The sequence below is a fragment of the Bubalus kerabau genome, chromosome 11, assembly GCF_029407905.1.
Source record: "Bubalus kerabau isolate K-KA32 ecotype Philippines breed swamp buffalo chromosome 11, PCC_UOA_SB_1v2, whole genome shotgun sequence".
NCBI classification, from domain to species: domain Eukaryota; kingdom Metazoa; phylum Chordata; class Mammalia; order Artiodactyla; family Bovidae; genus Bubalus; species Bubalus kerabau.
In genome coordinates this window covers 91,208,247-91,232,691 of record NC_073634.1, presented here as the reverse complement: position 1 = coordinate 91,232,691, position 24,445 = coordinate 91,208,247, and the positions used below count along the sequence as shown (strand labels likewise).

The 24,445-nt window shown below is 42.9% G+C and overlaps 1 protein-coding gene across 3 annotated transcripts in view; it reads right to left on the bottom strand.

Moving 5' to 3' along the window:
- The window catches only part of MBOAT2 (membrane bound O-acyltransferase domain containing 2), a 108,695-nt gene that overhangs the window by 785 nt on the left and 83,465 nt on the right, over window positions 1–24,445 (bottom strand). For 2 of the 3 annotated variants that reach the window (XM_055540990.1, XM_055540992.1), the window contains 9 exons: window positions 21,330–21,385; window positions 20,606–20,660; window positions 16,910–17,093; window positions 13,406–13,598; window positions 12,732–12,835; window positions 11,737–11,801; window positions 10,147–10,279; window positions 8,476–8,627; window positions 3,762–5,606 (listed from right to left, as the gene is read on the bottom strand). In XM_055540990.1, the coding sequence (XP_055396965.1) occupies window positions 5,381–5,606; window positions 8,476–8,627; window positions 10,147–10,279; window positions 11,737–11,801; window positions 12,732–12,835; window positions 13,406–13,598; window positions 16,910–17,093; window positions 20,606–20,660; window positions 21,330–21,385 (1,168 nt within the window). In that variant the 3' untranslated portion in view covers window positions 3,762–5,380. Of the gene's footprint in view, window positions 1–3,761; window positions 5,607–8,475; window positions 8,628–10,146; window positions 10,280–11,736; window positions 11,802–12,731; window positions 12,836–13,405; window positions 13,599–16,909; window positions 17,094–20,605; window positions 20,661–21,329; window positions 21,386–24,445 lie in introns of those variants that run through there. The other variant, XM_055540991.1, reaches the window with a different exon arrangement.

Genomic DNA, 24,445 nt, shown 5'->3' with positions numbered 1-24,445 from the left:
CTGGGCAGGATACAGTCATTTATGACTCCAGTAAAAGGCAGCCAGTCACTTTTTCCATTTCAAATGTGTTATGAAGAAAATGGTTAGTTATTCCACTGATGGTGCTCTGTAACTTTTGGTTTTCCATTATTATTTCCGTTTCTTTTTATAGTAGCAAAATCTGATAAAATGTGACTGGAGGGATGGTTATGCATCACCGAGTAAGCTTTAGCTAGTCATTTTGCATGGATCTTTATACTCTCATTCATAGAACATAATGTCTCAGGGTTTTTTATTTCTTTGCTTTACAAAAGATGTACTGAAAGAAGACAGTTAAAATGTTTTAAAGGCAAGACAAATTAGTTGGCATAAAAATGTGTCTTTAGGCTCCATTTCAGAAAGCCTTCTCAATCAATGACCTGTGGAGTCAGTTCTTTACTGGGGTTTGCATAATGTTAAAAACCTCTTAAAATAAATATTATTTGAAAATATATAAAAACATTATTAAGCAGCCCACCAAGTAAAATGTAATTGGCTGCACACTCTGTACAAGAGCCTGAAAAAGCAGCTTAGTCGTTGACTCTAAGAGCAGTCCTACAAAATGCCAATGTGGAAAATTTCATTTAAAATTTTCTTCTGTAATAAATTACTATAAATAGATTTGTCTACGTGGTGCTGAAGAAAAACACCATAGAGACCCTCTGCATCCTAGTCTTGCAAATCCGCATTTCAGAGTGGCATTTCTTTTTTTTAATGCCAATCTTCCTCTTCCCGATAAGGAGTGTGCCCTGTTACACTAGCCCTTTTACAAGGAAGGGCTACAGAAGCAGGACTTCAGCATCTCACCTAAGTGTATAAACGAGCGGGTGTTTGTTAAATGCACACCGGGTTAAGTGTAGCTTTATTAGGTCGTCGAGGGCAGTTAGGATTACATTTCACAGTGTTATTTAGAAATAATTCTGCACCTCTGTCAAATTTGGTATATTCAACTTCAGCCAGGATGGACTATTAGTGGCTGAATAAAACTCCACAAAATACTGGTTTATATCTAAAACTTGGGACAAATGCTTCGCTGACACAGTAATAAGAGGCACCATTCTGAAACAATTATTCTCTCAAGTAATTGTTTTCTTTCAACTAAAATGCAGAACTCTTCAAATCAATAAGCTAGTAATTTAGGACAACTTAAAATAAGGAAACAAAAAAAGCATAAATGGCCAGAGGTGGTCATGAATTTACAAATGAAATTTACAAGGTATACATTTTAAACAGGAAAGATTCTTGTCCTATATGTCATCTAGTCCTTGAATAAAAGTATACATTTTAGGATTATTTTAATGGCAACATTTTAAAGTAATTATTTTCTGTAGTTTAGAATAAGGTATAACTAAGTTTTCCTTAAATGAAATAATATTTGAGAAGTTGATAAACCCTGTCCAATAAAACTGTCAATTCATATAAAATATTTTTTAGCACGTATCTTCTTCAACTGTACATAGCACAGACAGAAACCAAAAAAGCAGAGAAAGCAAAAAGAGAAAATACTTTCTTCAGTGGACATTATTTCATTATGAGAGCTTCATTTTAAGGGCTGTATTCAGTAGAAATGGAATGCTGCCATGCCTTCTGAGTTAATGGATTGTAAGGTTTTCCTCTGTTGCCTCAAAAACCTTTTGAAAAGTCAGGGCTTTGAGCTCAAGTCGTCAAAGTAAATGACCATGAAGACAATCCTGATGATGACTCTTACAGATGCTGCAAATGGTTTCCAATCGTTACAAACACAACTGCTCATAAACTTTGGGAACTCACCCTCTGGGATTCTTAAGGAAATTTCCTCTGGAGGGCAGGTCACATGTCCAAGTCACAAAGCTCCCTAATGACAGTGTCTGATGAATGCCCAGGTCTCCTCCCAGGACAATCAGTGCTTTGGTGTGGGTTACCTCCATTTTTGATTTATATATGTATATGTACATATATATATATATATACACACACACACATATATATAAAAGTTTAACTTTTCTATTTTATTTTTGGCCATGCCACACAGCTGCAGGATCTTTAGTTCTCCAACCAGGGATCAGACCCGTGCCCCCTGCATTAGAAGCTCGGCATCCTAACCACTGGACCACCAGGGAAATCCCTTACCTTCATATTTAAAAACCATTCTTTAATACTGCGATTTTTTCCCCTCAAACCTGGTATCTGTGGAAATCCTGTATGTGAATTTCACATAGTGGGAATCAATTAACAAAAATATTTTTTTAACCAAAAGCATGGTGGAGGCATAAGTGGCGGCTGGACATTTTGGAAGCCAAATAAACCTCCTCTATTATACTGGGTATTTTAGAAGCTAAATAAATTTCTTCAATTACCCTGAGCTCCGATTAAAAATGTTTATTTTAAAAACTAAGAAAAAGCCATTTGTAAAATGGTGACAGGTGAGATACATCAAAATAAATTAACTGCTATGGTTTCAAAAAATAAAACTGTGGGAAAAAGAATTATTTTGTTCATTTTTTCCCTGAGTAGTAAAATAATAACCAAAAATATAACTGGAGTGGTTTCATGATAATTGAAGAATGAAGAAATAATATAAATATGAACTGAATCCTGTTGATTAAAAAAGAAGCAATCATATATTACAATGAATCCCTTTAACATAGTAGAGATGTACCAGTTTTCAATTCTTCTACCATAATTAGAAGTAAAGTATTAACCCTTACAATACTTCAAGTAGATATATTCAATTTATAGAGCAGAAAAAGTCTCTTCTCGAGGAGGAAGGTCAAGCTGAGAATCAGAATTCTTTAGTTTGTCTTCTAGATTGCATACTTACAAGTTCTCCAAAATTAAAGAAAGCTATTCAAAAACCCATGTCATACAGAAACAAAAATCTAGATAATCCAGGGGGATGGAAATCAGTAGAACTGTATATATGTATATGATGTAGTATCTTCAAAGTAATTGGAAAATTCATCAACCTCCTTGCTTTCTAGATGGTAGTGCTATGATAACATTCACTGAGCAAAAAAATAGCTAAGAGTGATAATAGGTTTCAGTTCAGTTCAGTCGCTCAGTAGTGTCTGACTCTTTGCGACCCCATGAATCGCAGCATACCAGGCCACCCTGTCCATTACAGGCTGAGAAATTAAATATAATCAGATAATAGAACTAAATCATGATTATTTGTTAATGGCTAGGCAGGCTGAACAAAAAAAGCTTTTATTACACTTTCTTGTTTTCATTTATGACATGCCTGCTGCTGCTGCTAAGTTGCTTCAGTTGTGTCCAACTCTGTGCGACCCCATAGACGGCAGCCCACCAGGCTCCGCCGTCCCTGGGATTCTCCAGGCAAGAACATATCTAGACTTGTCTTTTACTCTCTCTGTGTTTTTTAAATAGTGATCAGATTCTCTGCAGCATTAAATGGAGGAGGCATGGTATGGGGTTAGGGCGGGGGGAGCAGATACTTTCCACGATTACTCTTTTCTAGCCTCTCAAATTCCACAGTTCACTTAAACTCAAGTCTGTGGGAAAACAGAGAAATTTATTTAGCCATCCATCCTTTCTTAGGAGGTAAAAGGGCATGGCTAACTAACCTCATCAGGTGTGGAAAAAAAATTACCTTTAGAAAAGTAAAAACATTTCATATCAACAAAGACAAGGTTATTGCTAAAGTTCTGGGAAGGTATTTTTGCTGATTAGACTTCAGAAGTTCCAAGCACATTTCCTTTTCCTTTAGTCTTGAAATGAAATACTACACAGCTTAAGCCAAAGAGTTGTTCTGTCATTAACTTTCATTTGCAAATTTATTAATGACAAGGGAAAAAAAAAAGAGACTCATCATAGATAGACAATTTGCATTTCATTTAAAAATTTAAGGCAAAAAACAAAATAAATTCCACAAAAGAAGGGTCACAGAAAAGTGAAGTCAGAAGACCCTGCCCATCCTTCTCCCTGTCGGCCCATCATTCATCACCCTGGGCCACCGGAACCCTGATACCAAGCTGGCACCACACCCCTCTCCTCTGCTTTCATTGCTGAAGCATCATAAGACTGTGGGATCAAAGGAGGAACCCAGCCACTGAAGGCAAAATGAATTATGGTGAAAATGGCCTGTAAGATAAAAAGCACATTTTCTGCTTTAAGAATCTGAAACTCGTTAACGAGAGTTAACGGTAAATTGTTCACGAGAGAAGTTAAACGAGTTTGGAAATTAATTTATACTGTTCTCTACAAAGGTGGCTCAGACCCAATGGCTTTGAAGTTTCCGTTTTCCTAAAACGTAACCAAATACGAATTCAACTGTTCGAGGATTAAAAAAGTGATTCGCTAGACAGTAATTTCACTCAATGATGTCTCTTTCAAAGCCTTTAAGAAATCTCCCGCTATTACTTTCATTATCCTTTTATAATTCTATATAATTTATGTTTGATACATTTCCTAAAAATCCAACGTGATTATAAAGTTATTAAACTTTTATGTGTTACAAGATCACACAGAACTCAGGTAAAGAGGGGTGAAGAGCACTTCCACTGAGCCTCGGACCCCTGCCACGTGCAGGCGTGTGTGTGAACACAGGTGCCACGGCCCAGGTGCAGCGCTTCATTCACGCCTTCCTTCTTTCGTTTGTCACCTTCTCTCTTTTTTGAAGAAGAAGAATAAGCTTAAAATATCACATCACTAACCTTTTATTATGTTTAAGGAATCCTTCCTTGAGGGTTCTCTGTCTGACACAGGGTGATCAAATTCTCCAGGAAAATAAACTACCTACAATTTGGCATCCGCCACTGCTTACAGTTCTGCTACATACTGTAGTCATCTGAGAAACTTTAGGAAAACCCTTCAAATACTGTGATGTTTATTGCATTTTAAAGTATCCACAATCTTAAATAATCCTGTTCAAATTCTTCTGGAATTCCTGTGCAGCACACAACAGCAAATAGTGAAAGAGCGTTCACACAATGCCACACTTGAAAAGACCATTTAGGAAACAACAGTTTAGGAAATAGAGGGTTTAAGGCAAGACATTCATTTGGAGAAGTTAAGTTTTCTCAGTCATCCGGAGTGACACGATTATTTTTCCCTCTCTCAGTGCCTTGGGACACACAGTGTACATTCAGCAACAGGGCACACATACGACCCTACGGACATATGCTGAGGTCCTGAGTGCCCACTGAAATAATGGAAATATTTTTCAATAAGGCGTGGCCCACCAGACATGGCATGGGAGGGGTATTTCGCTCCATTTCCAAGCTGGTATACAGGGAATTGCCTACCTAAAACCGGCCGATGTCCCCCCATGTGATCCCTTCCCCAACAGACACAGACCCCTTGAAAGGTGCTAAGATTGGTTCCCCTTAACATACAGAACATAGCCATCAGAGTGCTTTCCTCATCATTGCTTTAATGATGAATGTCTAGAAGTTATTTCTTGATTCTGATTGCAAACACTGTTTGTTGTGAAAAAACTATTCTGTCCCAAAGAATTGTCTCTTTCATCCAACTTTTTGGATCGTGACAGCTGAACGTTTTCATGTGTACTCTTTCCTTTCTGAGTTTTTTTCACCGGCAACAACAATAATACTAAGATACAAGCAAAGTGAAGGCTGTAATACCAGGAGCTAAAAGAAAAAAAGGAAAAGTTTACTTTATTAGATTCCGATAATTAACAAGACCTGATTTGACATCTGTCACAACTGTCCCAAGCCCCTTAGGATGTGTATACTTATTACATTATCCTAGAAGAACAATCCCCCTTGGATGAAACTCAACTCATGTATAAAGCGCTGTACAAGCCTAGGCCAATTACAAGCGTGACACTAGACATCATATTACATTCCTTTGTAAGGTCCTAAGGCCAGGACTAAACAAAACACAAATAAAAATTCACTTATTAATAGCTGCATAGATCTAAAAATACCTCTCAAATCTGCAGAGTCAAATATTGAGTAAAGAATACAGGTGGTAAAGACACAGTGAAACCCTTGCTTACTACATACTGCCCCTAATGAAACAGTCACACATATTCCAGTGATGTCATGCTGTTGTTGTGAAAGTCGCTCAGTCGTGTCAGGCTCTTTGTGACCCCATGACTATACAGTCCACGACTTCTCCAGGCCAGAATACTGGAGTGGGTAGCCTTTCCTTCTCTAGGGGATCTTCCCAACCCAGGGATTGAACCCAGGTCTCCCGCATTGCAGGCGGAATCTTTACCAGCTGAGCCACAAGGGAAGCCCAAGAATACTGGAGTGGGTAGCCTTCTCCAGCAGATCTTCCCGACCCAGGAATCAAACCAGGGTCTCCTGCACTGCACGCAGATTCTTTACCAACTGAGCTATCACAGAAGCCCAGTGATGTAACAGATAAGCAATATAGCTTCTTGATGGTGACTGTCATAAAATAAAGATCACATTATTAAAAATACTATTAGAAGTATCATGCCTCAAATTAAATATAAACCAATGTGACCTACTGCTTCTATAGCTGTAAATCTCAATGTTCCTGAGACAGAATATCCAATCAATAACTCAATCACATTTAAACATATGTAATAATTCTGTTAAAATGGAAATTTTAGCAGGAGTTACTTATGTCTTCCCGTATGACTCTTATCATATTCAATTCAATAATTCTGTGACCATATACTCTTGCTGTCATTCTAAATGCTAGGGTAATAAAGAATTTATGAAAGAAAAAAGCTTTTGATGTCAGACAGATCACTATCTAATACGGGGGAGGGGAATTTGGTGGGTGATGGGAGAGAAGACAAATAGGTAAAATATGGAATTCAAAATAATAATTTCTATCACGTAGAGATGACAATAATTCTTCTAGAGAAGGAAATGGCAACCCACTCCATTATTCTTGCCTGGGAAATCCCATGAACAGAGAAGTCTGATGGGCTACAGCCCATGGGATCACAGAGTCAGGCACGACTGAGCGACTAACAACATCAACAACAAGAGCTGACAATGTACCAGTGAACCGTAAGAGTGAAAAGGGAACCACAGAGAAATTTAAGCAACTGATTATCTTTTGATTGAAGAAATTAATAAGAGAATTAATAATTTGTTATAAAGAACAAGCTATACTTTTTTAACTACTTCATCATATTCTTTATTGTTCATCTTCTATAGGTTTTCCTTTTCTTTTGAAGTTAGCAGTCTGATAGCCTAAACTCTTGGTCCATGGACTTTATTAATAGCTTCTGGTGACTATCAGAGGATATACTGCCTTGGCAAAAAAAAGTCCATTTGAAAAACCTGAATGAACTTTTTGGCCAGCCCAGTATTTACTTCCGCCCCTAAAATATCTCCAGTGACTCATAAGCGTCTGCTGTAACATACAAACCCCCAAACCTTGGCTCTCGAGCAGGGGGCTCTCACCACCCTTGGCTCTCGAGCAGGGGTGAGCAACCTCGGCCCGTGGGCCAAAGCTATCCTGGTGCCTCTCTCTCTCTGTTGCTGCTGCTGCTAAGTCACTTCAGTCATGTCCGACTCTGTGTGACCCCATAGATGGCAGCCCACTAGGCTCCCCCGTCCCTGGGATTCTCCAGGCAAGAACACTGGAGTGGGTTGCCATTTCCTTCTCCAATGTATGAAAGTGAAAAGTGAAAGTGAAGTCGCTCAGTGGTATCCAACCCTCAGCGACCCCACGGACTGCAGCCTTCCAGGCTCCTCCGTCCATGGGATTTTCCAGGCAAGAGTACTGGAGTGGGGTGCCATTGCCTTCTCCGCTCTCTCTCTGTTAAACTGAGAAATAACCGACAAGTAACACTATTAGCTTCAGGTGTGCAACACAATGATTCGATCTGTTATATGTCATGAAATGATCGCCCCAACCATGCAGTTCATGTCCAGGTGTAGAAAGAAGAGCTCCACTTTCCAGTGAAACTTTTGAGAGATCTGAAGCAGTGGGTACCCAGGTGACAGCCCTCTAAGTCTGAACGGTGTTAATCATTCCATAAATAAACTTAAGACTGCTAGGTTTAAGATGTAAAAGTAACTGACGATGCACTTAACTGCAGGAAATAAGTTGGGTTCTATTTTTCTATTCTACCTAAAAGCAAGAAGCCTTCCTAAATTTCAAAATATGATACAAATGAACTTATTGATATTTACAAAACAGGAATCAACTCACAAACACAGAAAGCAAACCTATGGTTGGTTACCTAAGGGAAAAGGGCACAGGGGAGAAATAAATTAGGAGGCTGGAATGAAAATATACACACTGCTATGTATAAAATAGATAACCAATAGGGACCTCCTATACAGCACAGGGAACTATACTCATTATCTTGCAATAACCTATAATGGAAAACAATCTTAAAAAGTGTGTGTGTATATATATGTATATACACACACACACAAATATATACATGAAAACCTTTGGTATACATCTGAAACTAACACAAATTGTAAATCAACTATATTTCAATAAAAATTTTTTTACAAATTTCCAATGGCACATTTGTTAAGAGTTAACACTTACCTGTAAAACATGAGTGAAGCTTTTACAGAAAGAAGTACAAATGGCACAACTGTGTAACTTATTGCTATCTGAGTTGCTATCCATGTTATAACATCATACAAAAATTTCAGCTGGGGAGGTTCGATGAAATAATGTCTAAAGTTATTTCTCACCTGAAATAAACAGAAATATTCATCTTTAACAATGCTTACATCAACTGTTTCAAGGACGTGGAATAGATGAAACTCTCATACACTGCTGCTGGGCATCTAAAATGGTACTGTTACTAGGGGCAAAGCTGGTTCAGAGAAAACTAATACACCTATAAATAGGTATAAAAACTATGGAAAAAGCATGGTGACACATGGGGGGCAAAATGTGTGAATCTGGGTGAAGAGCACAGAGGAGCTTCTTTATAACTTTTCTGTGGATTTGAAATTGTATCAAAATTAAAAGCTTCCCCCCCAAAGTTAACAATTGCTTCAGTCAGTTCAGTTCAGTTCAATCGCTCAGTCGTGTCCGATTCTTTGCGACCCCATGAATCACAGCACACCAGGCCTCCTTGTCCATCACCGGAGTTCAGCCAAACTCACGTCCATCAAGTCAGTAATGCCATCCAGCCATCTCATCCTCTGTCGTCCCCTTCTCCTCCTGCCCCCAATCCCTCCCAGCATCAGAGTCTTTTTCAATGAGTCAACTCTTCGCATGAGGTGGCCAAAGTACTGGAGTTTCAGCTTCAGCATCAGTCCTTCCAAAGAACACCCAGGACTGATCTCCTTTAGGATGGACTGGTTGGATCTCCTTGCAGTCCAAGGGACTCTCAAGAGTCTTCTCCAACACCACAGTTCAAAAGCATCAATTCTTTGGTGCTTAGCTTTCTTCACAGTACAACTCTCACATCCATACATGACCACTGGAAAAACCACTGCCTTGACTAGATGGCTCTTTGTTGGCCAAGTAATGTCTCTGCTTTTGAATATGCTATCTAGGTTGGTCATAACTTTCCTTCCAATGAGTAAGCGTCTTTTAATTTCATGGCTGCAATCACCATCTGCAGTGATTTTGGAGCCCAAAAAATAAAGTATGACACTGTTTCCCCATCTATTTGCCATGAAGTGATGGGACCAGATGCCATGATCTTAGTTTTCTGAATGTTGAGCTTTAAGCCAACTTTTTCACTCTCCTCTTTCACTTTCATCAAGAGGCTTTTGAGTTCCTCTTCACTTTCTGCCATAAGGGTGGTGTCATCTGCATATTTGAGGTTAATTGATATTTCTCCCGGCAATCTTGATTCCAGTTTGTGCTTCCTCCAGAGCAGCTTTTCTCATGATGTACTCTGCATATAAGTTAAATAAGCAGGGTGACAAAATACAGCCTTGACGTACTCCTTTTCCTGTTTGGAACCAGTCTGTTGTTCCATGTCCAGTTCTAACTGTTGCTTCCTGACCTGCATACAGGTTTCTCAAGAGGGCACACCTGGCTTTCCCGTGCTTCACTTTACTGTGCCTTCCTCTCAGATGAACCGAGTGTGGGTGGGGCCTGCCTGCCTCACTCAACACACGCGCCAGGCACACCAATCGGAGCTCAGGGCTGGCCCAGCCAAAGCAGTGAGACTGCTCAGTGGGTGGGCAGACTCCGCCCCCAGTCCACGTGACTGGCCCTGCAGGATGAGAAGGCATCCCTCATACTCACAGCTCGCGCCACCAGCGTCATCAGCATTCCGGTGAGAAAGGTCAGGTAATAGCCGGGGTACACCCCGTGCCAGATGGCAGAGAGGAAGAAGGTCTGGGTGGTGGGACTCAAGGAGGCACGTTCATAACACACCCTGGAAACCATGACACACGTGAGTTGTAAGCAGCCTGTCACCCCCACAACCATCATTCTTTCAGTCCTAGTCAGGATTTAGGAAAACAACCACACCTTAGCTTGGCCATTAGCCTCAGGGAGATTATGGCTACTATGAGGTTTATAAAAAGATCTCTCACTTCTGTCTTCTTACTGGTATCACCAAAATGGTCATTTCTAGTGTGTGGGGAGTCTATACTATGTACAGAAAAACTTTAATAAATATAAAAGTTATTCTTATCTTACATTATTTTATTATTTTCTTCACTAACATTTAGGACTTTCAATTGATCTTAACCGTACTCTACTGGGAAGCAGGCTGTGCTTAAAAGTCTTCTTGTCACAGGTGGAGAACTTACATGAAAATGAGATTTTCCTAAGGTATGAAATTTAAAATATAACAACAAAAATAACAACAATTAGCTCAGAAAATGTGCAGCCACTGGGGAGACTTCAAGGCACCATGAAGTGACGAGAGTATATTTTGGGTGTTTCAAGAAGTAAAGGTCATTATTTGTCATAAATAAAGGGTGTTACTGGGATGACCCAGAGGGATGGTATGCGGAGGGAGGTGGGAGGGGGGTTCAGGATTGGGAACACATCTACACCTATGGTGGATTCATGTTGATGTATGGCAAAACCAATACAATATTGTAAAGTAATTAGCCTCTAATTAAAATAAATAAATTTAAATTAAAAAAAAATACATAAACAAAGGGCATTACAGAGAATGGTGCTTAGAGTCCCCCTATCACAAGAGCAGTGTTTTATGAAATAAACTCAAAACCTGACAGTATCCCATCGGGAACAAGGAGTCAGGACCCCTGGGAGTTTCTGTGCACTGTCCTAAATTTGCCTCCTGTAATCAGTCCTCTGTCTCCCCCTGTGCCCGTGACGACCTCCTCTTTATGATTCTTAACTCAAGTGCCTCTTCTTCCCCCGCCCCCCGTGCCTGCACGCCTCCTGCCCTCTCATCATCATCCTCACTACAAGGATCAGCATGTGGAGATTACTCTGCAAGACCTTGAATTCCAACTGCAGAGGTTCAGTCTTCAGATCCTGCACCCAACATATAAAGGTCTATTCTACTGGAATATTTTAACTATTGTGGAAAATCTAATGCATACATATGGTGGTTATGTAGCCACTTTTGTTTGGTCAAATCTCCCATGAATGAGGGACGTACTGGCGATTTCAGACCTTGGTAGGCACCTTTAAAGGCAAATGGAGAGGTCTGTGGTAGCTACATTTAGGACTTAAGGCTAAACAGTTCTGAGGCTTGGTACCACCCTGCTTTGGAGGACAGTAAGTGTGTTTCCTAGTTAATACAAAGTCACAGCATTCATTTAATTTAATCAAGAATGTGAACCCAGTGACGCTCAGTCTCAAGACCCAGAGGCCAAAGCATAGCTGAAGACGGTTCTGGAAGGAGCTTACCTTTTGAGCCAGAGAGCTGTCTGAATATTCCAGTTATCGAGAAACATCTTGAAACTTGTTGACATCTGAAAAACAAAGGAACTTTTTTCTTCGGCAGACAAAATAATGACGCTTTAAAGGTTAGCCACATTTTACTGCGCTGAGAGCACACACCCGACAGTGACAGTCAGGTGCGGTCTCTTCCCTAAACGCTGCTTTCTAATGGAGTAACATCGTTCTACAGGAGGGGTTTACTGTGGGGAACACCCGTAAGGCATTATAAATGGACTTCTCGCTGTTTTCTCCGGTGCGTTAACAACACTTACAGGGGCCATCGTGGAATCATCCCAAGACACTCCTGCAGAGCACGTGAATGAACAGCAGTGGCCAGTCACTGGGCATAGCCTGGATGCCCACTACTGGCACAGCCCCCCTGTGCCCTCACCTCCTTCAGCCCCTCCCCTACCCCACTTCGGGGAGTCTCGGGCCCTCTGGACCTGCTCCCCGGGAGGAGTGGCCTACACATCTTCCTACCTTCCCAGCCCCTCACTCAAGCCTCTAAGACTGTGCTCAGCAGGCCCTCTATTCCTCCAGCCTCACCTGTCAGTACTGCTAGGTAACAACAAGGACCACAACCCTGCCCCCCGCCTCGGGCTGCCACCCTCGACTGGAGCACCTGGCTGCCTCCTACTAAGAACTCAGCCTACAGCATCATTTCCTCCAGGACGCCTTCCCTGGGCCACTAGTCCAAGCTGGACCGCTCTGCCTCTCTGATCACAGCCAGTCTTTCTGTATCTCTGTAACCCGAACTGGATTCAAGCCCAGAAGGGCCTTATTCACCAGATCCCCACGGCCTGGGGCACGCAGCTGATGACCGACAAACACTGGCTGAGTGCAAGAGTGAGATTATTACAAATCTTTCAGCACCATTCTTGGAACATCATGTTATAATCTATGAAAGCAAGTTATGCCGCTTAAGAATCCTACGGTGACTGACTGCTTGATGATGCACTAACCTCTATTTGCTTGATCCTCAGATTGGAAATTAGGTCCCAACGGGCAGCTCCATTTTTGTCATACCCTCTGAAACCAAAGCCTGCCGCATTGTTGATGGCATCGGCTGCGGGACACGACAGAAAAGGAAGTGTTACGAACCTGTGTGACAAACTGCCACGCTGCCCCAGAAGACGTACGTCATCATAGACTATGCCCTTGAACTCTATTAAAGTGCATTTATTCTCATTTTATCTGATATTATAATAAAGTGGGCCTTGATCCAGCTTTTAGAATCCAACAGTTTTTAGGGCCTCCCTGGTGGCTCAGACAGTAAAGAATCTCCCGGCAATGCGGGAGACCTGGGTTCTGATCCTTGGGTCGGGAAGATCCCCCGAAGAAGGGAATAGCTACCCACTCCCGTATTTTTACCTGGGAAATCTCATGGACAGAGGAGCCTGGCGGGGCTACAGTCCATGGGGTTGCCAAGAGTCAGACACAACTGAGTGACCAATACTTTTCAACAGTTTTCAGGATCAGTCCTTATAACACAGGACATGAACTGTGAGATTTGTTTCTCCTGCATAGATGACCCTAGTTTCTCTCATCGGTCCTGAACTACACATCCTCAAGAGGGCACCCTCCTGGCTATTGACACGTCCAATGCTAATGCAAAGCCTATTCACATGTTACTTACCTAACGTCCATGCAAAATAGTACTTGGGTCTGGCGGCCAAAAGAGAGACGTAGAGATAGATCACCTTGGTCGGCCATGAAGCTGTGGCCTGAAAATGCTCATCAATGTTGTACTCCACAGGTAACATCTTAGAGATGATCAAGTGGAACAGTAAGGAAAGTCCACAGACTAAGAGTTTCTGAATAACTGCGACCTGAAAGCAAGACAAGTTGTCATAAACCTAATCCGTACTCCTTTTACTTCCTTCCAGATATTATCACCAGATTCACTCTGAATATAGTTATTAAGCCTGTATAACTCGGTCAAAAGTCCTGAACTCTGTCATGCTCAGCATTTAAAGCCTTCACTGTCTCACAGTTTGAATATGTGAAGCCTTATGTCTACCTCTGGGTCATGGCTCAAATCACACCAGAAATCCCAATTTGTATTCGCAGGACTTTCAGTAATTAAAAAAATAATAATCTAAAAGAAAACACAGGTATATAGTATGACTATGTAAAAATGTTACCATTAATAAGTTTGGGTAGAGATTTTTATATGATCACACTCACACACACGGTTTATTTTTTTCCACTGTGCCTTTTCCCTGGTTTCCAAGTTCTAGGTATTTCATGGAAATTATTTTTACAATAAACAACTTTTAAATTTCTTTAAACCTGTAAGTTCTTTTATGCAATTCTGTTCAAGATGATAGTACTAAAAGAGCAATACAAGCAAGAAAACAAAAGATCTATACAAAAGATTCTGATGGAAAGAAAAGGCAGACCTTTACTTTTTTCTGGTAAGGTTAAATTACCTCAAGAGAACCCAACTCATGGCATTTTTGTGTTTTCAGGAGGCCAGACTATTTCAATCTGATTCTATATAAAGAAGATTCTACAGGCTATGGAGGGAAATAAAGTAGACGACAAAAGAAGAGGCCGGATCCAGATGAAAGAATGAAACAAAATACTTGGATTGGTGTCCCACACAGGAATCAAATAATATTCCAATTAACTGCAGTAATTTGCAGATAAACACTTATTTAACACTTTCTGTAACGGGGCCAAAAGCAAGGCTCAAAGGCAAGAGTGAGAGCACGTGCCAGATTCCTGCACTTTATTTCTGCACAAAAAAAGCTGTATTCATTCTCAGGTTGCTTGTCAGGAGACGCTGGACGGTAAAGGGCTCTTTGCTGCAGCTGTTCTTATTCTCATTTTCCTGGTCATCTTTCAAAGCTTTCTCTAGGAAAGTAATGCTACCTTTCCTTCACCCTCCACCTCCAAAATACCTAAGCTACACATCTGAATAGAAAGAGATTTGCAGCAGGTAATTAGAGAAAAATTACAATTATAAATGAAGTGACATGAACCAAATGACCTCACACATGAACCTAAATATTGGCTGTATCCTTTTAGTAACACAATGAGAAATACCATGGCCCTTAAGTCTAAACTACACACAGTTTCTAGGTCTCAGTTTAAAACAGTTAACGTAACAGAAGCTGTTGCGTGCTCGTGCTCAGTCTCGTCTGACTCTTTGCGACCCCATGGACAGTAGCCCACTGGGATCCTCCGTCCATGGGATTTTCCAGCAAGAGTACTGGAGTGGGTTGCCACTTCCTCCTTCAGGGGATCTTCCTGACCCAGAGATTGCACCCACGTCACCTGCATTGGCAGGCGCGTTCTTTACCACTGAGCCACCTGGGAAACCCTAAAGTAACATACCTGACTTCAAACACCAGCTGGCATACACACCCAGGACACCCTCTTAAACAGCTGAGCCAATGTGGTATTAGGAACTTGGAAAGGCAGGGGGTGAGGGGGCTTAAAGCTGGGAAGGCAGATGTAACCCCCGGTTCCCACGGCCTCCCGCTGAGCAGGTGGACAACCCCTCCCCGATGCTGGCAGGAGGTCAGAAGTTAACCCTCAGGGAAGCCTAACCAGAGAAGAACCAGGTTTAGGGACGCAGGTCTACACCAGGGCTGGAATGAATGTGGAGACGTGGGTGATGTGTCCTGAAACGTGATACCCTTCAGCACCCACCGCCCCCCCACCCCTCTTCACTCAGTGTCCAGCTCCGGACACCAGCAGTCAAGTCTGGACACGCAGGGCAGAAGACAGAAGTCTTCACTCAAGAACCCAAACAGCCCCAGAGAAAACTCCTACAGACATCATAGGAGAGACTGACAGGGGTTCCCTGGAGCCATCCTCTGCTTCTTACACAGTGAAGGATTCTCTGTTTGGACATGCTGAAGTCACATGTCATAGTCTTCTCTGCAGCTAAGTGTAGCTATGTGGTCACGAGTAACATGGATAACTTCTGTGGCAAGCATCTTAGACCATGGAGATGAGGGAAACACCCTACGGATGGCAAACCTGGAGCATTTGGAGCTCCAGCCCATGGAACTGCCCTGTTATCCATGGATAACCACTGACACATGAGCTGTCGAGTGAGAGAAGAACACAACTCCCACCTTGTTTAAACCACTGTCATTTTGGTCCTTGGTTCAGCAGCCAAACCTGTACCTTAATGCAGCTGAAGACAACTGGGAGGCCCCTAGCGAACGGGCCACCAGGGTCCTGACTGACCTACCTGGCATTCAAAGAGTTTCCACACCCCACTCGTAACACAAAGAGTTTCCTACTGCCTTTGAGTGATCTGTAAATAACTCCTACTGTTTGACTGTGTGAACTATGTACATATGGAATTTAAATTTATCGTTGCTGCTGCTGCTGCTAAGTCATTTCAGTCGTGTCCGACTCTGTGCGACCCCACAGACAGCAGCCCACAAGGCTCCCCCGTCCCTGGGATTCTCCAGGCAAGAACACTGGAGTGGGTTGCCATTTCCTTCTCCAATGCATGAAAGTGAAAAGTCAAAGTGAAGTCGCTCAGTCATGCCCGACTCTTAGCGACCCCATGGACTGCAGCCTACCAGCCTCCTCCGTCCATGGGATTTTCCAGGCAAGAGTACTGGAGTGGGGTGCCATTGCCTTCTCCGAAATTTACTGTTAGACACATTTATTTGGTTTCGTTTCTTTGGCCGGACCTACGTGGCTTGCAGGACCTTAGTCCCTGACCAGGGATTGAACCTGGGCCATTGGCAGCAAAAGGTAAGAGTCCCAACCACTGGACCACCAGGGAATTCCCTTGGAATTTTAATTTCAAATATATTCAAACTGCGATACATGCTGTTGTCAACAACCTCTTATTTATGGTGTTCAGAACCTAAGGAGGAGAGTGACCTTTCGTAAGGGTTTTCCTGTAAAATACTCCATGACTATAAAGCATTTCCTCACTTCGCAGGTAACCTTACTTTTGTTCTTTAATCATGGTTGTACTTCTACACGCCATCACCACTAGGTACTATGTGAAGAGTCATTTACCTTGAAAAATGTTTTTAAAGAAAAAGATGGGTATCTTATTTTTTTTTTTAAAGAAAAAGATGACAACACTGGTCTCCTGAAATAAACAAGGCTAATCAATACATGCTAGAAATGCTGCAGACGAATCTCCAGGTCTTACATTTGGTGATGGCTCTGTCCTTTCGTACTGTATCTCTTCTTTCCCATTTTCACCTGACTGCGTCATATGGTACGATCTGCCTTCGATGAAAGTGATGTAGTCTTTGTAAGAGCAGAGAGGGCCTGCCAGGATACCCATGAAGTTACAGTTGTAACTTAAATACTCCAGAAGGCTGGGCATGCGCCTGCAACAAAGAGACATGCTATGTGTAAGACAGATGTTTGCTTTGCAAAAAAGCGACGGGAGTGATCAGCTCCAACCTCGACTCCTCCTACCATTTCCAAAATAAAGCAAGCTGTGATTTTCATCTGCCTCCAAACAATAAGAATCTAAAGGTTCAGGATGAAGGAATGCTCAGTGGTGTTTCTGGATAAAAGAGTTTCCATCCGGGTCTTTATGAGCCATGACAAAGGGTTTCTATCTGATTTCCTCATGATGAAACAAAGTCAAGGTGGACAAGATAGGGCAGAAGATTCATCTCTTACTAGTCAGTGAGTGAGTGACTAGTGAGTGACTCACTCATTCACTCACTTTACAAACCCATGTGTGCCCATGCTCCTGGGTCTAGAGACACAGCAGTAAATACCACAGGGGGATTCTGCATTCAGAGAACTTATACAACAGCTGCAGAAAATCAAGAATAAAAAACAGACAGCTAAGTGCTACAAGGGGGAGGGGGCATTTCATTAACAAGCCAGGAAGGCTTCTCTGATCATGAGACGAGTAAGGGAGTCATGTGAATGTCCAGGACCAGGACTCCAGGGACAGGGAGCAAAGAGCTGGGGCAGGTCCAGCCACAGGGAGGCCAATGCAGTTGGAGGGGCTGAGCTGGGGAGGCAGGTGGGAGGGGTGTCAGTATGCCGAGGTGGGGAACACAGGGCCTGCCTTATAAGCCATGGTGGAAGCTTCAGATTTTACTCAGAATGTGCTGAAAACCTACAGTGGTGGTGGTGGTGTAGGGGCTCAGTCATGTTGTGACTCTTCATGGACTGTAGCCCACCAGGCTCCTCTGTCCATGGGATTTCTCAAGTAAGACTGCTGGAGTGGGTTGCCATTCTTTTCTTTACTACAGTAGGGTTTTCAATACCTATGTTTTCAAAGAACCCCTCGAGCCCCTGTGTGTGGATAGAGGAGGGTGGAGGAGGGACCACCAGGCAGGAGGATGTGGGATCCAGGGAGAGGTGACGGGGCTGGATCCATGTGGGGGACAGCGTGTGAGTACAGCCTGGCAGCACAGCCCTGGGGTCTGCTGATGGACGGGGGTGGGGAGTGAGGGAGAAAGGAGTCAAGGATGTCTCCCAGCATTTTTAATTCAGTTGCTCTCAGGTCCATCCAAATGGCACACGGTATCTAAAATTTACCAAGCGTTCCACTTCTCGATGCAGGAAACCTGGAGAAAACCAGTAACACAGGACACTATGAAAATGCATCAGAAGTGTGAATTTTTTATACCTTAAAACCACCTCTGGGACTTCCCTGGTGGTCCAGGGGTTAGGAATCTGCCTTGCAATGCAGGGGATGAGGGTTCAGTCCCTGGCCAGGGACTGAACTAAGATCCCACATGCCATGGAGCAACTAAGTCCCTGGACCACAACTAGAGATCCCACATGCTGCAACGAAGACCTGCCACACCCAAATAAAAAAAAATATATATATATATTATATATATAAAAACAGCTCCGTCTGTCAAGTCTGCCATCCACTGACAACTATAAACCACCACAAATAAAAGAGCAGCTACAGCTGGGGATGATAAGGAGGCTCATAAACGTGTTATAGCCCCATCTGCCTCTCTAAGATGACACGTGATCTAAAAAAAAACATCCAAACGCTCTCTGTGGCCAAGAGGAGTCAACAGAACCTCCTCATAAGTATTTTTATAAAAATAAAACGAAGAGAAAACAGTGCTCTGCTCCACCTGACACTCAGGTAGGTCACCACTTACTCAAAATGCCTTTTAAATTTTTCTACATTTTGTTGTTGTTGTTTAGTCGCTCAGTCATGTAAAACTCTTTTGTGACCCGTGGACTATGGCCCTCCAGGCTCCTCTGTCCATGGGATTTCCCAGGCAAGAACACTGGAGTGGGTTGCCACTTCCTTCTCTAGGGGATCTTCCCAATCCAGGTTATCGAACCCACATCTCTTGCTTGGCAGGCGGATTCTGAGCCACCTTTCTACATTTCAAAGTGCTTAGAACCTTAAGTACTTTTTCTTGTGGACTCAGAAATGATGGGAGCAAGGTGTTTCTGACAGTTTTTCCCTGGTAGTTCTTCCCATGTTGGGCTGAGATAGAGACTTTATCACCACCTCACACACAGCACAAGTGCCCGTCGTCACAAAGCTGCAAAGAGCCCGTTATGCTCCAGCAACAGAGCCTCATTTTCAACACTGCTTATTTCAAGACCAGAACAACACCAGGTTATCTAAGCCACAGCTCATCTTACCATATTCAACAATGTATCACAATTTGGAAGGATGGGAGATAATTCTGATCTATGAAACTTGCTGAAGTCATTACTGGCTCAACTGTCATATCAAATGACAAGTCATGTTAGGAAAGAAGCCGATAACTGTAATACATGCAATTAAAGTTCGAACTGAGCATTAACTGTAATACTCTAATTATGGTATCAATGGAAGACTCATTCTTCATTCCATAAACATTGATATCAACTGTGCATGGAAATGTGAGAGAACTGTGGGCGACAATGAGCTCTGTGATTTTACGTTTGGGTAGCAAATCTGAAAGGAGTCCACTCTGCCTCTTTCCACTGTTCAGACAAGCAGAGCTGAATTTAACCAGCTCTGGGGTCTTGCCAGGTGGCCACCTGGGAGGGAGTGTCTATTAATGAGCAGTTCCTGGGATGGACAAGGACTCACAAGGATCACAGAGCCCAGATCAAGCTAACCTCTCACCAAACAAATAAATTCAAGTGCATATTTACTGATCTATAAAGACTGGCTGTAGTGATCATCAAAAGACAGTAATTTTAAAGATGGGGAAAGTATAAGAAGATTCTCAAGACATATAACCTGGGATCAAAGGTGAGCACTTTGGGCAGGGCCTCCTACTACACAATCTCCTTCTTTTGACAGCCATGCATATATTAGTCCCAGATTTACAGGAAACTAGGTGCCTGCAGGATGCTTTTCAAGTAAAATGAGTACCTTATCTCTAATTATATTAGATTAAGGCAGGCCCTGCCAAGAAATTAAGCTAGTCCTTAGATGAATCCATAGGGGACCACAATAAATGACATAGCAGCCTACTGCAGAAGGAATTCCTCAAATAGCAAGGTGAATATCCTGCTGGTTCCTCATTATTTCAAAACACAGCATCTTTGTGCTATATTAACATCTCACAGCCCAGGACCTGCTATCAAGTCATTGGTCTACAAATGGTAACTGCAATTATTACTCATAATTACTACATGAAGACCATGCAGTCTTCCTGTCTTCAGGGAACTCAGAGCCCCTTGGGAGTCAGGATATGGTACACAGGAGGTATGATGATAGTACTCAGTGGGTGCCTATGAAGGCAGGCCTAGTCCAGCCAGACTTGCTGCAGAGGGAGGAAGGTTTGGTTCTCATGAACTAAGAGCCTTGAGGAGGACAAGTCAGCCTTGGCCTTGAGTACACGGGTGTCCTGGCAGAGACAGCAGGAACCTCAGCGGGAGACGATTTATAGGCACGTACCTGACTGCTAATCCCCTCTGTGACGGAGTCAGCTCTTCATCCTTCCGAAACATCCCTGAGAAATAAAAACAGACAATTTATCAGTTACGCTTTCTCCCAAGAAAAGAAGTGTACTTCTTCCCATTCACACTTGCATCACTTTCCTCATTTGAAATTCATGCCATAATCCCAATTTTGGTATAACTGGTATAACTGGTCCCTTTCTTTCTCATTACAGCACAGACTCTGTCACTGAACTGAATGTAAAATTAAGAATACACAGTGAAGGAAAATGAGCACACTTTAGAAACCTTAGTGTTAGTCACTCGGTCGTGTCCGACTCTTTGTGACCCCATGGGCCCTATGGAAGGAAAATGAGCACACTTTAGAAACCTTATTGTTAGTCGCTCAGTCGTGTCTGACTTTTTGTGACCCCATGGACTGTAGCCCACCAGGCTCCTCTGTCCATGGGATTCTCTAGGTAAAAATACTGAGTGCGTAGTCATTCCCTTCTCCGTGGGATCTTCCCAACCCAGCAATTGAACCCACGTCTTCTGCATTACAGGCAGATTCTTTTCCATCTGAACCACCAGGAAAGCCAAAGCAGAATTCAGTATTTTTCCTATCTTCCCTTCCTCCGTTTCCTTCCTCTAACAAACAGCAGAAAGTTATGGTAATCTCTCAAACAAAAGGTGGTTAGAATATGACTTTTTCAGTGATGAAAGATTAATTTCCAAAATCTTACCATCATGAATTTCATAAGCCAAACTAGTGATCTTCTGGGTAATTATCATCATTGGGCTGTGGAAAAAAAAACAAAAAATAAATATTTTAAAAGCAGAAATTTAAAATTATACTTATGATATATGAAAGAGTTTATTCTGCTTATATGACTACAAAATCCTGAAACGTTTTTAACATAAAAAAAGACCCCAAGGGATTCTAAAGAAAGAACTGCAGGGCTGCTGAGTCTGGGGAAGGGACGGAAGACAGGGAATATGGGCTTTCTGCTTTGCTTTAAGAAGAGGCTCGTCCTCTACAGGAGACCGTAAGGATAGGATTTCAACATATCTTTTAAGAGGGCATAATCTAACCCATAATGCTGAACCTGAAGCTCTAATACTTTGGCCACCTGATGCCAAGAGCCAGCTTATTGGAAAAGACCCTGATGCTGGGAAAGACTGAGGGCAGGAGGAGAAGGGGACGACAGAGGATGAGATGGTTGGATGGCATCACCGACTCAATGGACATGAGTTTGAACAAGTTCCAGGAGATGCTGGAGGACAGAGGAGCGGCGGGGGGCATGCTGCAGTCCAAGGGGTTGCAAAGAGTCGGACACGACTTAGCAACTGAACCACCACCGGCATGAGATATACAGAGCTTGGCCCCAAGAACTTGCAGGTCACTCCCCCTCACCTAACAGACAAGATCTCATAGAGACCCCGTCACATGATGACTGCTCTTAAACTCAAAGTACTAGTGGGAGAAACTTCTTTGGTTCCCTTCAAAGTCCATTCCAAGGTGAACACCACTCTCTCTCGGGAGATTATTCCTCAGCCAAATGATCCCCCAGGCTGCCTTCAACAGCCAGCTGCCGTTTTAACCTTGGAAGATAGTTTACATGCCTTTGAGGATTACAAAAAATTCCTTGAAACTTCGATTTCTCCAGGGGAAAAGGATCATTTTTCTCACCTGCCTAAATTCATTTCATAGTTTAGCTCAAAAAGGAATAAGAAAATACCCTTTGCTCTGGTTTTAATTCTCACATCACCTTAAAACATCATAAAAACAACCAATAAAATAATAAATTTATTTTTCAACTCAGTGAGATACTAAATTGCTCAGTTCATGTGTATCGGATGTCCCCCAAAAGCAAATACTTATATGTGCTTTTTGAATGCACGCTCTCATTGTGCCCACTAGTCACCTGGGAGACCCAGGCGTGCAGAGTGCAGGCTCTCATGAAAGCAAGCTGAGCTGGGGGACTGGGTGCTGCGAGGCTGTACTGCTGGGTCTAAGAACTATGCTCCCTCACGGCGGCGGAGAGAACGCGGAAGCAGGGTTTCCCCAGTTTGGCTCAGTGGTAAAGAATCTGCCTGCCGTGCAGGAGGCACAGGTTTGATCCCTGGCCCAGGGAAGATCCCACATGCCACAGGGCAATGAAGCCTGTGTGCCATGACTGCTAAGCCTGTGATCTGCAACTAGAGAAGTCCTCGCAATGAGAAGCTCGTGCTCCACAACGAGAGAGTACGCTCTGCTTGACGCAACTAGAGAATAGCCCGCGAAGCAATGCAGACCCACCACGGCCAAACATACACAAATAAATAAGTATTAAAAAAGAAGGAGAAGAAAAAGAAGGCGGAATACATACAAATAATCCACTCTCTCCAAATGCTGGCCTCCACCCAGACCACACTCCCTGGAGCTGCTCTGCAAGGGCGGCCTGTCTCCTGCTTCAAGTCTGAGCTTAACCGTCACTTTGCACAAGAGGCCTGTGGGCAGCTGTACCCCCCAGGAAGCCACCTCTGCCCAAATGGGACACACACCTTTCACTTCATCTTAGCTTCCTTTTGCTTTCTTCAAAGAATTTCTCACACTCACGGATGCTTCATTTACCTAGTTATGGAGGGGTTTTAAAAGCTGTCTGCACTCTAGAAGGTTCATGCGACAGGGAGCGAATGGTCTTTTTCACCACTGACCCTCCAGCACCAAGCACAGTGCCTGGCCCAGGATATGTGCTGGGTGAATATTTCTAAACTACCATGTAAACCCAACCTTGTGAGTGCCCACTCAAGACCCATCACTCCTTATGTAAGTTGATTAGACTCCCTCCCTCATGTCCACTCTCCTCTGTGCTTTAAAACAGTCACCAGACTGTTCTGTAATTATTGGCTTATTTTTTGGTCACCACGAAACCCATGGACTACTTAACAGCAGAAACCCTGCCCTATTCACCTCTGCACCTTCGGTACCTGCTGTGTGTGTTTGTGTGTGCGTGCATGCACGCATTCAGTCACTGAGCTATGTCCGACTTCTGTGGACCACATGAACTGTAGCCCATCACGCTCCTCTGTCCATGGGATTCTCCAGGCAAGAATACTGGAGTGGGTTGCCATTTCCTTCTCCAGGGGATCTTCCCGACCCAGAGATCAAACTGATGTCTCCTGCACTGGCGGGTGGATTCTTTACCACCGTGCCACCTGGAAAGCTCTACCTGCAAAGTAACTGGGCTCAAGGTTCTGACTGGTTTGCAAAAACGTCTCACATCACCTACTGTTTCCTTAACAGATAATCATTAAGCCTGAACATTTCCTTTGGTTTTAAAGGGGTGGTCATTCCACAGCCTCTGGTCCAACTTGTCACGGGCTGGGGTCAGGGAGTGGTGAATGTGAGAATAAAATGACAGAAGACAAAATTATTGCGAAGTGACTATGAAGGAGTATTTGATAAATGAAAGTAAAAAAAGTTTGGCACAGGATAAACAAACTCATGAGAGCTCAGGAGAGTCAAGCGGAGGGGAAGGTGGCAGATGAGTCCAGCACAAGCACAGGACAGAGACCAGGAGACAGAGCTGACTGAAAGGAGAGGAGGACTGGCCTCACCCATCACACAGAACCTCCTGTGCAGAGAAGATGGTTCTAAATGAAAACACTCCCACAGTTTACAAAGAGACCAACTGGGGTGGTTTTCCTAACAGTGCATTGTGCTCGTGAATACCTGAATGGGGACAACAGGAGTGACTCACAGTTTTCACTTACACCTTTATTGACATTTTAACTACCTGTTTGCTTCGCATTCACTATTTAATCGCCTTCCTGGTCCTAAAAAGTTTGAGCCAGCCCTTTGTGAACCAGACTCTCC